At 47.9% G+C, this 16,923-nt stretch overlaps 1 protein-coding gene across 3 annotated transcripts in view; it reads left to right on the plus strand.

Annotated features, from left to right (window-relative positions):
• CDH26 (cadherin 26) overlaps nucleotides 1-16,923 on the plus strand; it is a 58,585-nt gene that overhangs the window by 12,566 nt on the left and 29,096 nt on the right. For all 3 annotated transcript variants that reach the window (XM_075571367.1, XM_075571366.1, XM_075571365.1), the window contains exon 2: nucleotides 15,973-16,047. In XM_075571367.1, coding sequence (XP_075427482.1) covers nucleotides 15,973-16,047 — 75 coding nt within the window. The remainder of the gene's footprint in view (nucleotides 1-15,972; nucleotides 16,048-16,923) is intronic.

Consider the following 16,923-nt stretch of genomic DNA (forward strand, 5'->3'; position numbering starts at 1 on the left):
AGAGCGCGGCAAAAGTATATGGGGGCGGACATTTTTTTGTCGCCCCAAAATTATGCAGCGTAGGCCTAACGGGAAATCTGCCACCGGTGCCTGCTCAGCACCTTCCTGTGAATGGAATTCTTTCTGCAGAGGGCTTCAGCTCCCAAGGTCCCTCCGTTCAGGCTGATAAGAAGAATCCGGAATCCTTTACAAGAGATTAGGAACCGCTGGCTGTGCAGAAGCTTGTTCGGACACAGCACAGGCAGAGCAGTCTTCTAAAAACAGACTTTTATGGGGTTTACGCCAAGTTGAACTTGGGCGGACGGTTTTGCCGCTCTTTCTACTTTTTTGGGGGGGGGCTTGTGCAGAAACAATATTTTTTAGTACACCCCATTAACTTAGTGTCCATTTCTGTGCCCCAACGGAAATGTAAAAATGAATTGTTGACGCACACAGTGCAGATTGGGAAATTTCAGGTTAGTTACAGGGATTCTCATCTTCAGTTCTGAAGGAGTCGAAGAATGAGCCAAGGATTGAACCACCTGTGCTGAAGCAGGGATATCCTTCAAACCTGACCTGTTGGGGGGGGGGGTCTTGAGGACTGGAGTTAAGAACCCCTGGGTTAGAATATAGACGCACACAAGCACAATTTAAAATGAGATTTAGTCATCACGTTTTGAACAGGATAGCGTTTGTATTGATTGGTTCAATAAAACTGGGTCAGGTGTAAGGCTGGGGCCATAGAGGGGGTAGCAGGGCTGAGGCTCGCCTGCTGAAATCTGCGTGATTTCATGCCAATGCAGGCGAGCCAGCGGGCGCGATCGGGAGGCGGGGGGAGACTGCGGGAGGCGGGGCAGTGACGTCGCTGGGCCAATTGCCCGCGATGCACCGACGTCAACGTCACGGCGCCGTGACGACGCTGCTCTGCGCTGATTGGATGTTTTCAGCCGACAGCGCTCTGAAAAACAGTTTGGCTGTCGGCTGAAAAATCCAGCGCCTCAGCACGCCTGCGGACGCTCGCATGAACCCCCTCTCAAGGCATCCTCATTGAGGATGCAGGGGCTCAGCGCTGCTTGTCCTTCTATGGACTCAGCCTAAGGAAGGTATTTTTAAAAAAAACTATCAAAAATATGTGTGTACCCTATGGGGGTGTACCCTCCGTTTTTTATGCTTTTTCCAATTAATAAATAGTTATTTTGCCCAGACCTGCTCTTCTGTTTGCTGTGCGCTGCACACATTTCTTTTGTATATCCAAAATATAACTGCAACATTAAAATAGCCACTTCTTTTCTTGAGGTACATAACTCAAAACCAGCTATAAGTCTGTAGTAACAGTGTATTTGTATATTGAACTAAATAAGTATATTTAAGGCTCTGGGGATACATTTAAAAAAAAAAAAAAACCTTTTATCATGTCTGAGCAAAAAAAAAAAGTTTTTATTGGAAAAAACTGTTCTAGTGCAATTAAAGCAGCAGTTCCAGCAATATCCTACGTGTGTTTTTTTTTAATAAATCAGTTCTGTACTATGAGAAAATACTTGTAGCATTTAAAAAAAAAAAAAAATGAATGTTTTAAATATATTTTTAATGTTTCTAATGTAGGAATCATTTCCAAAGTGACAGCCCCCTTCCCCTTCTGATAGGCTCTGGCTCTTGAGCCCCGCCCCAATTGTATCTAGTAACTGCCCCATCAATCTTATTCCAGGACTACATTGCCCACGATGCTGTGCAAGAACAGGGTTAAATAACCCGATCAATTACAGGAGAACGGATAGATCTGCAGCTTAGCTAATCACTTGCCAGTGTGCAGACTGTATCGATGCACATATTGAGTGAGGGGGAAAATATATATATATATATTTATTTATTTTAAACGGCTGCTTTAAAGTCAAGTGGGATTTAGTGAGATTCTGTTATTTTCTTTACATACAAGTCTAACTTGTGTGTAAACTCGTCACATCTGGAGAAAGAGCTTGAGGGAGGGAGAGGGGGAGAGGCTCGGCTCAATCCATGAACACAAAGCAGAAACTGAATGGTATATTTAGGGTAACAGTATATTAGTTTGTGTTTTTCATTGGATAAAAAAAAGTTAGGAATTTGGGGGGGATGTCTACACCAGGACTGGCCAACTCTATTCCTCAAGAGCCATCAACAGGTCATGTTTTTAGGATATCCCTGCTTCAGCACAGGTGGTGCAGTCGAAGACTGAGCCACCTGTGCTGAAAACCTGACCTGTTGGTGGCCCTTGAGGAGTGGAGTTGGCCAGCCCCGCTCTACACACAAACTGCTCACTGTTAATGTTAATTCTACCCCCTATCCAAAGAAGCAGATCTCATACCTATTACTTGCATGACACAAAACAGTCTCCTGTTTCAGGGGAAATGCTGATATTAGCTGTTCCGTGGCTTTTATACACAGTTATCCGCATCCTTACTGCACACGAACTGTCAGCTAGCAGCAGGAATGTGTGATTTCAATCATTGTCCCCTCAGGGGAAGGCGGCAGAACAGCTCTTGATAACATCCGTTCTCTTTGATCTTGTGCTTGTCTAAACCTTTACTGCTTATTCCGCAGGCCGGTCGGTGGGTGTGAGCTCTAACAATCTAATAAGGCTAGGTCCCCAGAACGGTCTACAGCGCAAGTACCGTCCCCCAATGGGGCTGGGCCCACTACATACCTTGGCGCCCATTTGGCCGCCGCGCTCTACGGACAGTTTTTCTAAAGACCTCAAAATTGCATTTACAACTTGCGACGGAGAGGTGGCCACGCCCCCGACGGCGGTTCAGCCAATGAGGGCGAACCAGCCGCGTGAGGTCATGGCCACGCGCCTGCAAACCCCCCGCTAAGCCCCCCGTCGCAATCTCCTGCATCTAACCGCAGATCTTGGTTTCCACGCATGCAGGCGTCGCCCCGCCGGGCGCGCGTGCTACAGTGCAGGCTGGGACCGCGGCCTTAGACCGTACACTTTATAATCATTGGATTCAAAGCAATCCAGAAACGAGCCCAATGCATGAGTGACCTTGAGCTAAAGTTTCTCACGGTGAAACGCGTTGGGTACTGGGTCTGTGTAGACACTTTCAGGCCCAGTTTCACAAAAGGGTGCTAAGCTGCTCCAGGAATGTGAACTATTGTGTTTAAGTGCTTAGTTTTTATTTGACATCAGTAGAGTAAATCTTCTTACCAGTCTTCATATTAAAGCTGCAGACCAAGCAATATTCTACATGTTTTTTTTTTTTAAATAAATAAATTCGGTACTATGAGAAAATACTTGTAGCATTAAAAAGAAACTATTCTGAATGACATTTTTAATGTACTGTATTATGTAACAAGCCATTTTTGTTTCTATAGCAACCATTTACAAAGTCACACCCCCTCTTCTGAAACAGACTCTGACACACCCCTTTTTGAGCCCTGCCCTATCTCTACCAGTGCACCAATTGTATCTAGTGACTGCCTGGTCACATGATCTTCCCCACAGAACTTTGCATCTTTGGTCCTCTTCTGCTGCACAGCCATTTGGTGAACCCCCGAGCCACATCTTTGCCGATTGATCACAGGAGAACGGATCGATCGGCAACTTAGCTAATTACTTAACATTGTGTGGATTGTTTCTGAAGGTGAAACGTGTTGGGATCTGTGTCTGTGTAGACCAGGGGTGGGGAACGTCAGGCCCGAGGGCCGTATAAGGCCCTCGAAATCATTTGGTCTGGCCCTGCTAAGGCAACTGCTATAACCGGGGTCGTGCTAATTTTTTTTAAATGGCCGCCGCGCCCGATCGGGAGGAGGTGATGTGAGGCACCGGCAGCCCTACACGATCCCCAGCAGCCACCGTACTTCCCCGCACTCCCCCCGCAGCATTCCCCGCACTTCCCCCATGCTTCTCCAGCAGTTCCCCCCGCACTTACCCCAGCATCCGCCCTACACGATCCCTCCAGCAGCAGCAACTACCAGAGGTAGGGGGGCGGGGTTCTGTGTGCCTACATGCCTGCTGTGTGCCTGCCGTGTGCCTGCCTGTCTGTGTCTGTATGGCCCGCGAACGATGTTATGAATATCCAAATGGCCCTTGGCAGAAAAAAAGTTCCCCACCCCTGGTGTAGACACTTTCAGGCCCAGTTTCTCATAAGGGTGCTAAGCTTCTCCAGGAATGTGAACTATTGTGTTTTAAGTGCTTAGTTTTTATTTGACATCAGTAGAGTAAATCTTCTTACCAATCTTCATATTAAAGCTGCAGACCAAGCAATATTCTACATGTGTTTTTTTTTTAAATAAATTCGGTACTATGAGAAAATACTTGTAGCATTAAAAAAAAACTATTCTGAATGACATTTTTAATGTACTGTATTATGTAACAAGCCGTTTTTGTTTCTATAGCAACCATTTACAAAGTCACATCCCCCTCTTCTGAAACAGACTCTGACACACCCCTTTTTGAGCCCTGCCCTATCTCTACCAGTGCACCAATTGTATCTAGTGACTGCCTGGTCACATGATCTTCCCCACAGAACTTTGCATCTTTGGTCCTGTTCTGCTGCACAGCCATTTAACCCCCGAGCTAAATCTTTGCCGATCGATCGGCAACTTAGCTAATTACTTAACATTGTGTGGATTGTATTGATGCAAATATTAAACGGGGGAAAAAATAAAATGTAAAAAATAAATAAACGCAGCTAGGACTGCTGCATTAAATGTGATACAATGTGAGTCACTTTAGTGTGCTTTCTACTGCGAGTCCTCAATGGCCAAAAACAGGCCAGCTTTTATGGACATCCCTGCTTCAGCACAGGTGGCTCAGTCGAAGATTGAGCCACCTGTGCAGAAGCAGGGATATCCATAAAACCTGGCCTGCTGGTGGCCCCTGAGGACTGAGTTTGAGACCCCTGCTATTAGGTGTTATTACCATAAGGGGGGACGGTTACAATGCACGCAAGAAGCCACAAAGCCCCCCCCCCCCCCCCCCGGAATCACCATAAACACTTTGCAAATGACACAAACCTTTTATCTCTAATTAAAGGATTTAGATGTGGTTGGAAACCCCTTAAAGATTTATCCTGCAAAGTGTAATAGTGGCTTTTACTTCTACTTCTACTTCTACGGCTAAGGAAGATCAGGGGGATGTCAGTTCTTTTTTGGCACCGGTAGAATAAACTATTGGGATAATTACATTCGGTCTGATGCACAAAAAGCAGCAGACCCATCACACCTAAATATTCTTTAAATAATGGAATTAACGTTTCGTCCCATTTAAACCCATGTGTACAAGCTGTGACTGTGACCCCTATGATGATGTGTGTATATATATATATATGTATGTATGTGTGTATGTGTGTGTGTGTGTGTGTATATATGTATGTATGTATGTATGTCTTCATTTATATAGCACCCATCGTGTACTCAGCGCTTTACAAAAGAGACATTACAGTACAGGCAATTATAATAATGTAATAAGCGTAACAAAGTCAGACAATAGGAAAGGAAATCCCTGCCCCGGAAAGCTTACAATCTAAGTGTTTGGAATTGCAAAATGACCTCCCCCTGGAGAATGATTTATTAGCATCAGAAATATCTTCTTGTGCGACAGGGGTCCGTGTTAAAATGAATAAGAAGCAGAAACTGACACACTGGGTGCTCATTTGCATGTCATTACCCAGAATCCCTGGCTGCAGTGGAAGCACTGCGTGCTTAGAGATAATGGGGAAAGGCGGGACCTGAGAGACGTGAATGTGCTCACAAGTGGCATGTTAAAGGGATTTATTGACGGACTCCTGATGTGCACCGAGGAAAATAAAAAAAGATTTATTTCCCAAAAATTAGGTTATTATTTTCAACGAGAAAAATAAATAAATCTAATGAAACTGAACCCGTGGGGATTTACGACATAACCCCTGTGCTTTGCATATTAGATAAGTCTGTGGGATGCGTGAATCATGTAAAGTATACGACTGTGAATAATAGACATGTTTGTGGAACGTTAGAAACGTAGAAAATTAGTTTTTGGAATGACAAATAACGACATCGCACATACAGGTTCAGTGTTTTTTTTTTTTTACCCTTTTGAAATAGCAAGACGTAGAAGCGCCAAACCATGTTATTGTATGCAGTGTGGCTGCTTATAGCTGGGTATATACATTGTATACGTACACAGAACACTTATTAGAAGATAATTGTATGCAGTGTGGCTGCTTATAGCTGGGTATATACATTGTATACGTACACAGAACACTTATTAGAAGATAATTGTATGCAGTGTGGCTGCTTATAGCTGGGTATATACATTGTATACGTACACAGAACACTTATTAGAAGATAATTGTACGCAGTGTGGCTGCTTATAGCTGGGTATATACATTGTATACGTACACAGAACACTTATTAGAAGATAATTGTATGCAGTGTGGCTGCTTATAGCTGGGTATATACATTGTATACGTACACAGAACACTTATTAGAAGATAATTGTATGCAGTGTGGCTGCTTATAGCTGGGTATATACATTGTATACGTACACAGAACACTTAGAAGATAATTGTACGCAGTGTGGCTGCTTATAGCTGGGTATATACATTGTATACGTACACAGAACACTTATTAGAAGATATGTTTGATTTTGCTGCTCTTTCCCTACTGTATATCAGGGGTGGCCAAAACCAGTCCTCAAGGGCCATGAACAGGTCAGGTTTTCAGGATATCCCTGCTTCAACGCAGGATGGGGCGGGGGGGGGGGGGCGTGGGCAGTCATTCTGACAGCCACCTGTGCTGAAGCAGGGATATCTTGAAAACCTGACCTGTGGTGGCCCCTGAGGACTGGAATTGGACACCCCTGCAGCTTCAGCACAGGTGGTGCAGTCTTTGATTGAGCCACCTGTGCTGAAGCAGGGATATCCTGAAAACCTGACCTGTTGGTGGCCCGTGAGGACTGGAGTTGGTCGCTCCTGCTGTACATTTTCATGTTTTTATTTGGTCAATGCCAATCCTTCCAAACTAGTCCTCGTAAGAGCTTGATTGTTATTATCAGCGTTTATTTGTAAAGCGCCAACATGTTCCGCAGTGCTGTACAATTGGGGGTACAGAGTGACATCAATGACATAAACACAGTGACATTGCTCCAGTTTCAATCCGTGTGGATCAGCACCTGCTGTTGGATACAATCCGCTGGGGGATTTTATCGCGATTCATTTGACGGTGATTTAAAAAAAAAAAAAAAAAATCCAGAAAAAAGGCGGATCGCCCTTTTTGAGACCGGTTCGCGGAAATCCGCAGACCAACGGAACCGGCCGATCCGGATCCAAATCTGCCCCCCAAAATTCACCCATCTCCTCTACCCTTTGCCCACTGTTCCCCGTCTTCCTATACGTTTTATGCATCTATGTTACAAAAGTGCTTTCATTACCCAGCCGACAGGAACTAGCTTAGCGCAGCTCATGTGTCCTTTGTTTTGGATACCAAAAAGGGCGGAGGGTGGCCTTGCCAACCTGCAACCTTAGGCCGCGCTTATAGTGACGGCGACGCGACCGATGACGTCACCCGCAAAAGTTATCATTTAACTTTCAGCGACGTCGCTAGCGACAGGGACATTGATTGGTTCAGAGACAGTCACACGTGGCGACAGTCCCTGAAAAATCTAATTTACCCGGCTTCCAAATTTTTGGTCGCTTGTCAATTGTTCTGTTTTGGCGTGACGTCGCGTCGCGGGCTCTATAAGCGCAGCCTTACAGGAATAGGAGTCCAGAGATGGCAATCTGTTGGTGTCATGCCTTCAAACTCATTCAGATCCAGAAAGAAACTATTCCCTAACTGCTAATGTTCTTACCTATTTCTGCCCTGACACGAACAGGAAACTGTAAACGTGTAACCTTTTGGAACCACATATTTTCTCCTGTTATGTGCAGGTTTGTGTACTGTACACATACTTGTAGTTGAATTAAAGACTATTAAACAGGGCTCCACTGGTCTTCTATAGAAATAAAACTGTATTTATTAAACAAACATTTGAGATCAATGTTTCAGTCCTAATTTTGGACCTTTTTATCTTTGGACCTTTTTATCTTGAAAAAGGTCAAATATTAGGAACGGGACGTTGATCTTCAATGTTTGTTTAATAAATACAGCAAATAAAAAGTATTCTCTTAGCATACATTGCTTCCACTGCAGCCAGGGATTCTGGGTAATGACATGCAAATGAGCTCACAGTGTCACCTTTGGCTTCTTTTCCATTTTAACAGTGACCCCTATAATCTGTTTTTAATAAATACAGTACTATTTATATACAAGATCAGTGGTGCCATTTAATCCTCCTTATTTCAGCAGTTTCTGCCCCAGGTCCTGCACTCGTGGCGGGACACATACATTTTTAGGAGTGCTTCTTTCTTTGGTATTTCTCCCCATAATTGTCGCTGACATTTATGTTATGAACACTGAAATCTGACGCAGCCTTCATTCGGTTTATGGTGAATAATTCCACTTGCTGAATCATCTTCATTGTCACAAAGTGTGTGCGTAACCTGCAACAACAAAAAAAAACCAAGACAAACATCCTTTGCTTGAAGTATCAGTTTGTTTAGCAAATGTAATAGTTTTTCCCTGCTGGAGCTAGACAAGTCAAACCTCGCGTGCAGCTTCATTTAGAGCCCGCGATTGTGCCAATATTCTCATCCTGGTTCTGCAATCATTCAAAACCAAACCCGAGGTTCAATCTCACAGGTCCATGCTGCATGCTTGCTTCTCTCACTGTGCAAATTGTTTTCTGGGCAATCTGAACCAGTAGGTATTTCGTGAATAAAGATTTTTCAAGTTACTACTGTTATATATGTATGTAAGGCTGCTCCTTGTACCAGCAGCATACTTCTAAAGTGAGGAGCGCGGTGATATGTACAGTCTTTCACTACGGTTGTATATGTGAATGTTTGTATAACCTGACACAAAAGTTATGGTGAGTGAAAAGTGACAAAAAACATCCTCCGTACAGGAAGTACAATTACCCCATGTGTAGGGTCGCCAGGCGGCTTCTCCAAAAATACTGGACACAATGGTTAAGGGTGCGACGCACTCAAGATACACACACACACACACACACACACACACACCTCACACTTCTCTCCACTCCATGCTGTTTCCTCCTCTCTTTGGCACATACCCCTCACACCTCTCTCTGCTCCATGCTGTTTCCTCCTCACCTTGGCTGCTCCTGAGTAATGCAGCCAATCAAGATGAAGGAAGTTGCCCAGCCCCCTAGCAACAGCCCGGCTCTCTCCCAGCACTGGGATATCCTGTGGCCATCCAAGCCGGTCAGGTCACTATGTCCAGAGAGGTAATACCGGTATACACATACATGTCCAGTATTGCCACTATTTTTTTTTACTGGACACGGTGTCCATATACAGGACAGTCCGGTTTAATACTGGACACCTGGCAACCCTACGTGTGTGTGTGTGTGTGTGTGTGTGTGTGTACACACGCGTGTCTCAGACAGGTGTGCATTTGCACGGGGGTGAAAGATTTTGCCACCTTTTTCAAATAAATACATTGAGAAGACTGGCTTTGAATATTTTTGTTAACAGAAGCAGAATGTCTGCACTTTATTAGCAGGTTTGCAAAAAAACACCAAGTTTTGCAGAAATGGTTTAAAAAAATGATGATTTTGTGAGTCAAAAATAAAGCTGCACAATTATAGGACCGCATTTGTTTTTTGTTTTTTTATTGATTAACATGGTGACACTTCTTGCCAGTAATCTTTGAAAATGTTAGCAACTTGGAGTAAAAGGTTCAAAATTAACTAATTTTGCAAATGAGTATCAATGTTTCACACATCTCTAGTGATTATTAGCTATTAGTTTGGGCCATTCAGCAAAAACCTCCAGCATGAAAGGGCAATACATCCACATAGATTTCACCAGAAAGACCATGCAATCCTAACGCTGACATCACTTACATGCAGTTTGCATAATGAGAAACAACATATGATTGACTTATGTTAATGAAGTGCGCCTACTGCAGGCCGGGCATACACACGGCACACCGGCTGCAGGCGGCACAAGCTTTGTATGCGGCCAGGAGGGAGAGTTGTTTGATCGAGTGGGGGCAGAGAGATGGAGAGCGGCGTGGAGGAGAGAGAGAGATGGAGAGCGGCGTGGAGGAGAGAGAGAAAGATGGAGAGCGGCGTGGAGGAGAGAGAGAAAGATGGAGAGCGGCGTGGAGGAGAGAGAGAAAGATGGAGAGCGGCGTGGAGGAGAGAGAGAAAGATGGAGAGCGGCGTGGAGGAGAGAGAGAGATGGAGAGCGGCGTGGAGGAGAGAGAGAGATGGAGAGCGGCGTGGAGGAGAGAGAGAGATGGAGAGCGGCGTGGAGGAGAGAGAGAGATGGAGAGCGGCGTGGAGGAGAGAGAGAGATGGAGAGCGGCGTGGAGGAGAGAGAGAGAGATGGAGAGCGGCGTGGAGGAGAGAGAGAGATGGAGAGCGGCGTGGAGGAGAGAGAGAGATGGAGAGCGGCGTGGAGGAGAGAGAGATGGAGAGCGGCGTGGAGGAGAGAGAGATGGAGAGCGGCGTGGAGGAGAGAGAGATGGAGAGCGGCGTGGAGGAGAGAGAGATGGAGAGCGGCGTGGAGGAGAGAGAGATGGAGAGCGGCGTGGAGGAGAGAGAGATGGAGAGCGGCGTGGAGGAGAGAGAGATGGAGAGCGGCGTGGAGGAGAGAGAGATGGAGAGCGGCGTGGAGGAGAGAGAGATGGAGAGCGGCGTGGAGGAGAGTGAGATGGAGAGCGGCGTGGAGGAGAGAGAGATGGAGAGCGGCGTGGAGGAGAGAGAGATGGAGAGCGGCGTGGAGGAGAGAGAGATGGAGAGCGGCGTGGAGGAGAGAGAGATGGAGAGCGGCGTGGAGGAGAGAGAGATGGAGAGCGGCGTGGAGGAGAGAGAGATGGAGAGCGGCGTGGAGGAGAGAGAGATGGAGAGCGGCGTGGAGGAGAGAGAGATGGAGAGCGGCGTGGAGGAGAGAGAGATGGAGAGCGGCGTGGAGGAGAGAGAGATGGAGAGCGGCGTGGAGGAGAGAGAGATGGAGAGCGGCGTGGAGGAGAGAGAGATGGAGAGCGGCGTGGAGGAGAGAGAGAGATGGAGAGCGGGGTGGAGGAGAGAGAGATGGAGAGCGGGGTGGAGGAGAGAGAGATGGAGAGCGGGGTGGAGGAGAGAGAGATGGAGAGCGGGGTGGAGGAGAGAGAGATGGAGAGCGGGGTGGAGGAGAGAGAGATGGAGAGCAGGGTGGAGGAGAGAGAGATGGAGAGCAGGGTGGAGGAGAGAGATGGAGAGCGGGGTGGAGGAGAGAGAGATGGAGAGCGGGGTGGAGGAGAGAGAGATGGAGAGCAGGGTGGAGGAGAGAGAGATGGAGAGCAGGGTGGAGGAGAGAGATGGAGAGCGGGGTGGAGGAGAGAGATGGAGAGCGGGGTGGAGGAGAGAGATGGAGAGCGGGGTGGAGGAGAGAGATGGAGAGCGGGGTGGAGGAGAGAGATGGAGAGCGGCGTGTAGGAGAGAGAGAGAGAGAGATGGAGAGCGGCGTGTAGGAGAGAGAGAGAGAGAGATGGAGAGCGGCGTGTAGGAGAGAGAGAGAGAGAGATGGGGAGCGGCGTGAGGAGAGAGATGGGGGGTCGTGGAGGAGAGAGATGGGGGGGGTGTGTGGAGGAGAGCGATGGGGGGGTGTGTGGAGGAGAGCAATGGGGGGGGGGGTGTGGAGGAGAGCGATGGGGGGGGTGTGTGGAGGAGAGCGATGGGGGGGGTGTGTGGAGGAGAGCGATGGGGGGGGTGTGTGGAGGAGAGCGATGGGGGGGGGTGTGTGGAGGAGAGCGATGGGGGGGGTGTGTGGAGGAGAGCGATGGGGGGGGGTGTGTGGAGGAGAGCGATGGGGGGGGTGTGTGGAGGAGAGCGATGGGGGGGGTGTGTGGAGGAGAGCGATGGGGGGGGTGTGTGGAGGAGAGCGATGGGGGGGTGTGGAGGAGAGCGATGGGGGTGTGTGGAGGAGAGCGATGGGGGTGTGTGGAGGAGAGCGATGGGGGGGTGTGGAGGAGAGCGATGGGGGGGTGTGGAGGAGAGCGATGGGGGGGTGTGGAGGAGAGAGATGGGGGGGTGTGGAGGAGAGAGATGGGGGGGTGTGGAGGAGAGAGATGGGGGGGTGTGGAGGAGAGAGGACGTAACTCTAGTCCTGGGCCCCGGGAAATCTCTCTGCGGCCCTGCCTTAAGCACTACCCCCCCACCTCCCCAACAGGTCAGGTTTTCAGTATATCCCAGCTTCAGCACAGGTGGCTCAATCAGAGGCTCAGGGAAGACAGATTGAGCCACCTGCGCTGAAGCAGGGATATCCTGAAACCCTGACCTGTTGTCTGATCTGTTGCACTTATTGTACGATAATTCAGGGTCGTAACTACATTTCTGGGCCCCCCTGCAAACACCTTGTAAGGGCCCTAACCAGACAGCACAAAATACATGTAGTTCCCACCGGGGTCCCCATGTCAGCAGCTTTGTGAGCACCCCCACACACCTTGCTCTTAGCCCTCCCCTGATCCTCGCTGTGTAACGATCGTGCTTGCCACAAACGGGTACCGGACCGCGGGTCTGAGGTGGAGATGTATATGCACCGACCTTAGGCCACGGAGTCAGGTCCGGAGTGCGGATTCCGTGGTCAGACGTAGCCAGATCAGGGTTTGAGAAAGCAGTGTTAACGTTATCCAGGCAGGGGTCAAGGCAGGCGGCATAGGAACGATGGTCGCGGTCACAAGCTAGGGTCGTCATCAGGACGCTTCAGCAAGGAAAGCAGGAACTTCAGCGGAGCAGCTTCAGCATAGGAAAAGGGCCCCTGTAAGGAGGACAGGGGTAGGACAGCATGAAGGCCTCTGCAAGGGAAATATGCAGCAGCCACAGGAACTAGAAGCTTAGCACTGGGGAACCAGTGCTTCAGCACAGGAACAGAATGGCCAGACAGGCGTGCTTGTAGCAAGCACCATTACATCCAAACAGACTTGGATTATGCTTAGCCACTTCCTGGGGGGAAGGGCTAACCCTAAATAGCATGGGCAGCCAATAGGGACAAGCAGCATGAAGGAGACTGCAGAGTGAGTCTAGAACAGGTGGTTCTTGATTGAAGCAGCAAGGAGGGGTTGTCTGGAAACTCCACAGCTATGCAAGGATGAGTACCAGCCAAAACCCAGGAGCACATTCCTCACACACTGTGCCCCCTCTCATCCTCACACTCACTCCCCTGGCTGTCCCCCTCTCTCCCCCCCATCCCCCATGTCTCACTCTTCCTCCCTCTCTCTGCCCACTCATTCACTCTCCCCTCCTTCACACAACTCCACTCCTCACTCAATTCCACACCAGACACATACTCTCAATTCTAGCCCCCCCCCCCCACACACACTGAATTCCCCCCCCCCCCCACACACACACACACTGAATTCCCCTCCACACACACACTTAATTCCCCCCATACATAAACACACCCACCCTCAATCACAACACACATAAACTCAATCACAACACCCACACACTCTCAATCACAACACTCACACTCAATCACAACACACACTCTCTCAATCACAACACACAACCACACACCCTCAATCACAACACCCACTCATTAAATCACAACACACAGGCACAGTAACACACTTTCACCTGGGGAGTAGTTCTAAGCATACACTTAATTCCTTCCCCCTACCCCCACCCTCCTTCACACGCGCACACACACAATTCCTTCACTTACAGGTTTCCGAGACATAAATTACTTTATGAAGAAAGGTGTGGATGAAGAAGACAGATTTATGTTGTGTTAAGTATGAGTAGATAATTCCCACATACAGTGTTAATCCTTAGACCAGTTTTTTATGACATGACAGAAGAATTTGAGTTGTGCCCGTGGGTATATGAAACATACTTAAATGGCTGTCTTTTGAGGGTGTGTACATAGGTTATTTGATAATTACTTTACCTATGTAATGTGTATCAGTTACACCTTTTTCAATGTAGCAATTATTATATTATTATTTTTTACAGCACTTGAACCATGGGGTCCCCCGGAGCGTTATTTCCAGCTCTCTGTGCTCCCCCATTTCCCCAAATACTTACAGTTTTCATTGTCGGGGTACTTCCTTGTTTTTTAAAGATGGCGCCCGCGGGTCATCCAATAGGAAGCCGCAACATCATCTGTTGCGGCTTCCTATTGGCACGTGCTTTAGTGGCCATTTTCTGTTCCCGGAATGAGGGGCATCGAAAAAAAATTGTAAGCGTCAGTGGAACCGGGCGTTTCCCGGAGCTGAACATAGTACAATTCAGATACAGGTCACCTCACAGTGTTTATACCTGGACAAGAAATGAAAAGGAATCTGGATCGTCGCTTTTATTTATGCAACTACTTTGTATCATATTTAAGGCTGAGGTTTAAATGTGATGCGAGTGATCGCGTGGATATCAGCGACGCAAAACTGCTAGCAAAAGACGACCGTTTCTGCTTCAACGTCTCTCTCACACCTAATAACCGACCCCCCGTTATGCAAAATGCTGGCTTTTCCTTGCCCATCCTGGAAATGTAATTTTTGTGAAGTTCTGAGGACAGCAAGCGGATGAAAAACGAGGGCGTTATTCTATACCCGCCAAGCGGCGTGAACCTCTCGGGGTCCTTCATCGGGTCCTACCCTAACCTGAAAGGTTGGAAAGTTTGCAACATATCACAACTACAGCTCAACCCGTGTTATAACGCGATCCGTTACAACGCGAATCCGCTTATAACGCGATGCAGGCGTGGCTCCCAATCTTCGTATTTATGGAATACTTTACAACACGATTGTTGGGGTCTTAAATACTTTATTGTACAATGCATACAATTGTACATTATTTCTAACGCCATCTGCTTATAGTGCGATGTGATTCTTTGGACCCCAAGCACGGCGTTATAAGGGGGTTGAGCTGTACTTGTTGGTTCAAAAAAAGGGATCACACCTCATCCTCCCTCTCCCTCCTTTGCTAATACATGGAAGAAAGGACAAGCACGGCCCCCCACCCTTCTTTGCCGGTTATATAGAATAAAGCCCTACGTTCTGCCAGGAAGATTTCCTGTTTTAACATGGTATGTAGCAATGGCTTCATTGTCTGGACCCTGCACCCTTGGAATTCTGCACATATAAAGGAGCCCCTGTGACATTGTGGGAAGCATTTGGGAGGTATCTCTCTGGGTGATGGAGGAGTGGGAGCTGTCGCCGTTGCGAGTTTCAGGTGTGAAAGAGCAGAGAGCCAGAGGGGAGTTCTGCAGGAGAACAATGCGAGACAGAGACAGCAGTGTCCTTAGTGCAGGCTCCGTGGGAGCATTCTGCTGTCTGGCTTTGCCAAATAACAAATACATCTCACTCTTGTTTATCTTATATGTGTAATCGCAGTAACAAATGTGTTCTTTTACTTCTTTGTCACCATAGTTGCCAAACGACCAGTGTATCAACCAAAACAATTCCCAGGATGTCGGGATATTAATATTTAAAGGGCCAGTCCCAAATAGGGAGCCAGTTTCAATCCCGCAGGAATATTTATTTTTTTTCCACGTGAAAAAAAAACCAAAAAAACAATATATGTTTTTATTTCCGCCCGCGACCTTGCCATCGCGTGGTCGAGATCCGAAGACCAGTAGCGCACGGGTGCCCGTCGGTCATCCAGCACTCGGAGGGTTAAAGAGCCCGTTCTGCCATCATTTGGCAAAAGGCACACGAAACGGGAAAGACCCTGGGTGGACAATGCACGGGGATATACAGCACTTTACAACCCGTGTAAAGGAGATTCCGCTGCGATTGTATAAATTCTCCAAAGCGTTTACTTACAAAGGACACATTCAAAGTGTAATATATATATATATATATATATATACACATTTATTTTAATATATTTATACTTGTTTGGCTGGTATGGAAACGATATCCTGTAGAAGTTGCCGCTCATAGGAGGGATTGCCCGATTTCATGTTTTTTTTTCTTTGATGTCACCAGGTGATCGCTGCCGTCGATGCCCGGCGCGGAGGACGTCCCGCTGACAGGAAGGCGGTTAGGAAGAGGAGTGCCAGGGTATGTGTTCCGCTGCTCGGTGAAGCTCGCAGCGGCATACGGAGACATGCAGCAACGGTTTGCGATGCGCGAGGCCGCTGTCCGTGCGGCGCCACCCGGCTATTTAATGATTGCACGCATTGTCCCGGAGCCTCTCTGCATGTTTGGTTTCCCTGTTCTGAGGCAGCCATTGCTCCTCAGTGTAGTTGCAACAATGTTGCGACCCTTTGTGGCTTCCCAGCCAGTTGCCTTGGCAACACCCCTCTGCCAATAACTATTGGTTTAGCCTTCTCCCCCTGCCTTCCTCTGTCACCTGTGCTGAAGCAGGGATATCCTGAAAACCTGACCTGTTGGTGTGCCTGGAGGTGGCCACCCGTGCTGTACAGGATTGGAACCGGGGGGTCCTTCAGCGCTGAACCGTGCTATTAATAGCCCCGGGGGACCCCCGGGTCCATGAGCTAGTGACCGGTGTAAATTAGCTGAGGTCAGCACAGTGTCATCGCCTCTTTTTGGTATGACTGATGTTTGAACCCCTGGGGTGCCCTAATTATAGATAAGTAACGACATATACCAGCTTTCATGCAGTTACCTAATAATAATGCTCCATTCCAGTCCTCACCACCCACCAACAGGTCAGGTTTTCAGTATATCCCAGCTTCAGCACAGGGGGCTCAATCAGAGCCTCTGATTGAGCCACCTGTGCTGAAGCAGGGATTGATTAAGCCACCTGTGCTGAAGCTGGGATATCCATAAAAACCTGACCTGTTGGGGGAGGGCAGGGGGGATCTTGAGGACAGGAGTTGAGCCCTCCTGGCTTATAATGTGTTTTATTGCACCTGTGACCCAGATGGTATTGGAGGGAGGTCAGGTCATGAAGTGTGGATGGTATTATATCTA

Source organism: Ascaphus truei, chromosome 15, assembly GCF_040206685.1.
Source record: "Ascaphus truei isolate aAscTru1 chromosome 15, aAscTru1.hap1, whole genome shotgun sequence".
Classification (NCBI taxonomy): domain Eukaryota; kingdom Metazoa; phylum Chordata; class Amphibia; order Anura; family Ascaphidae; genus Ascaphus; species Ascaphus truei.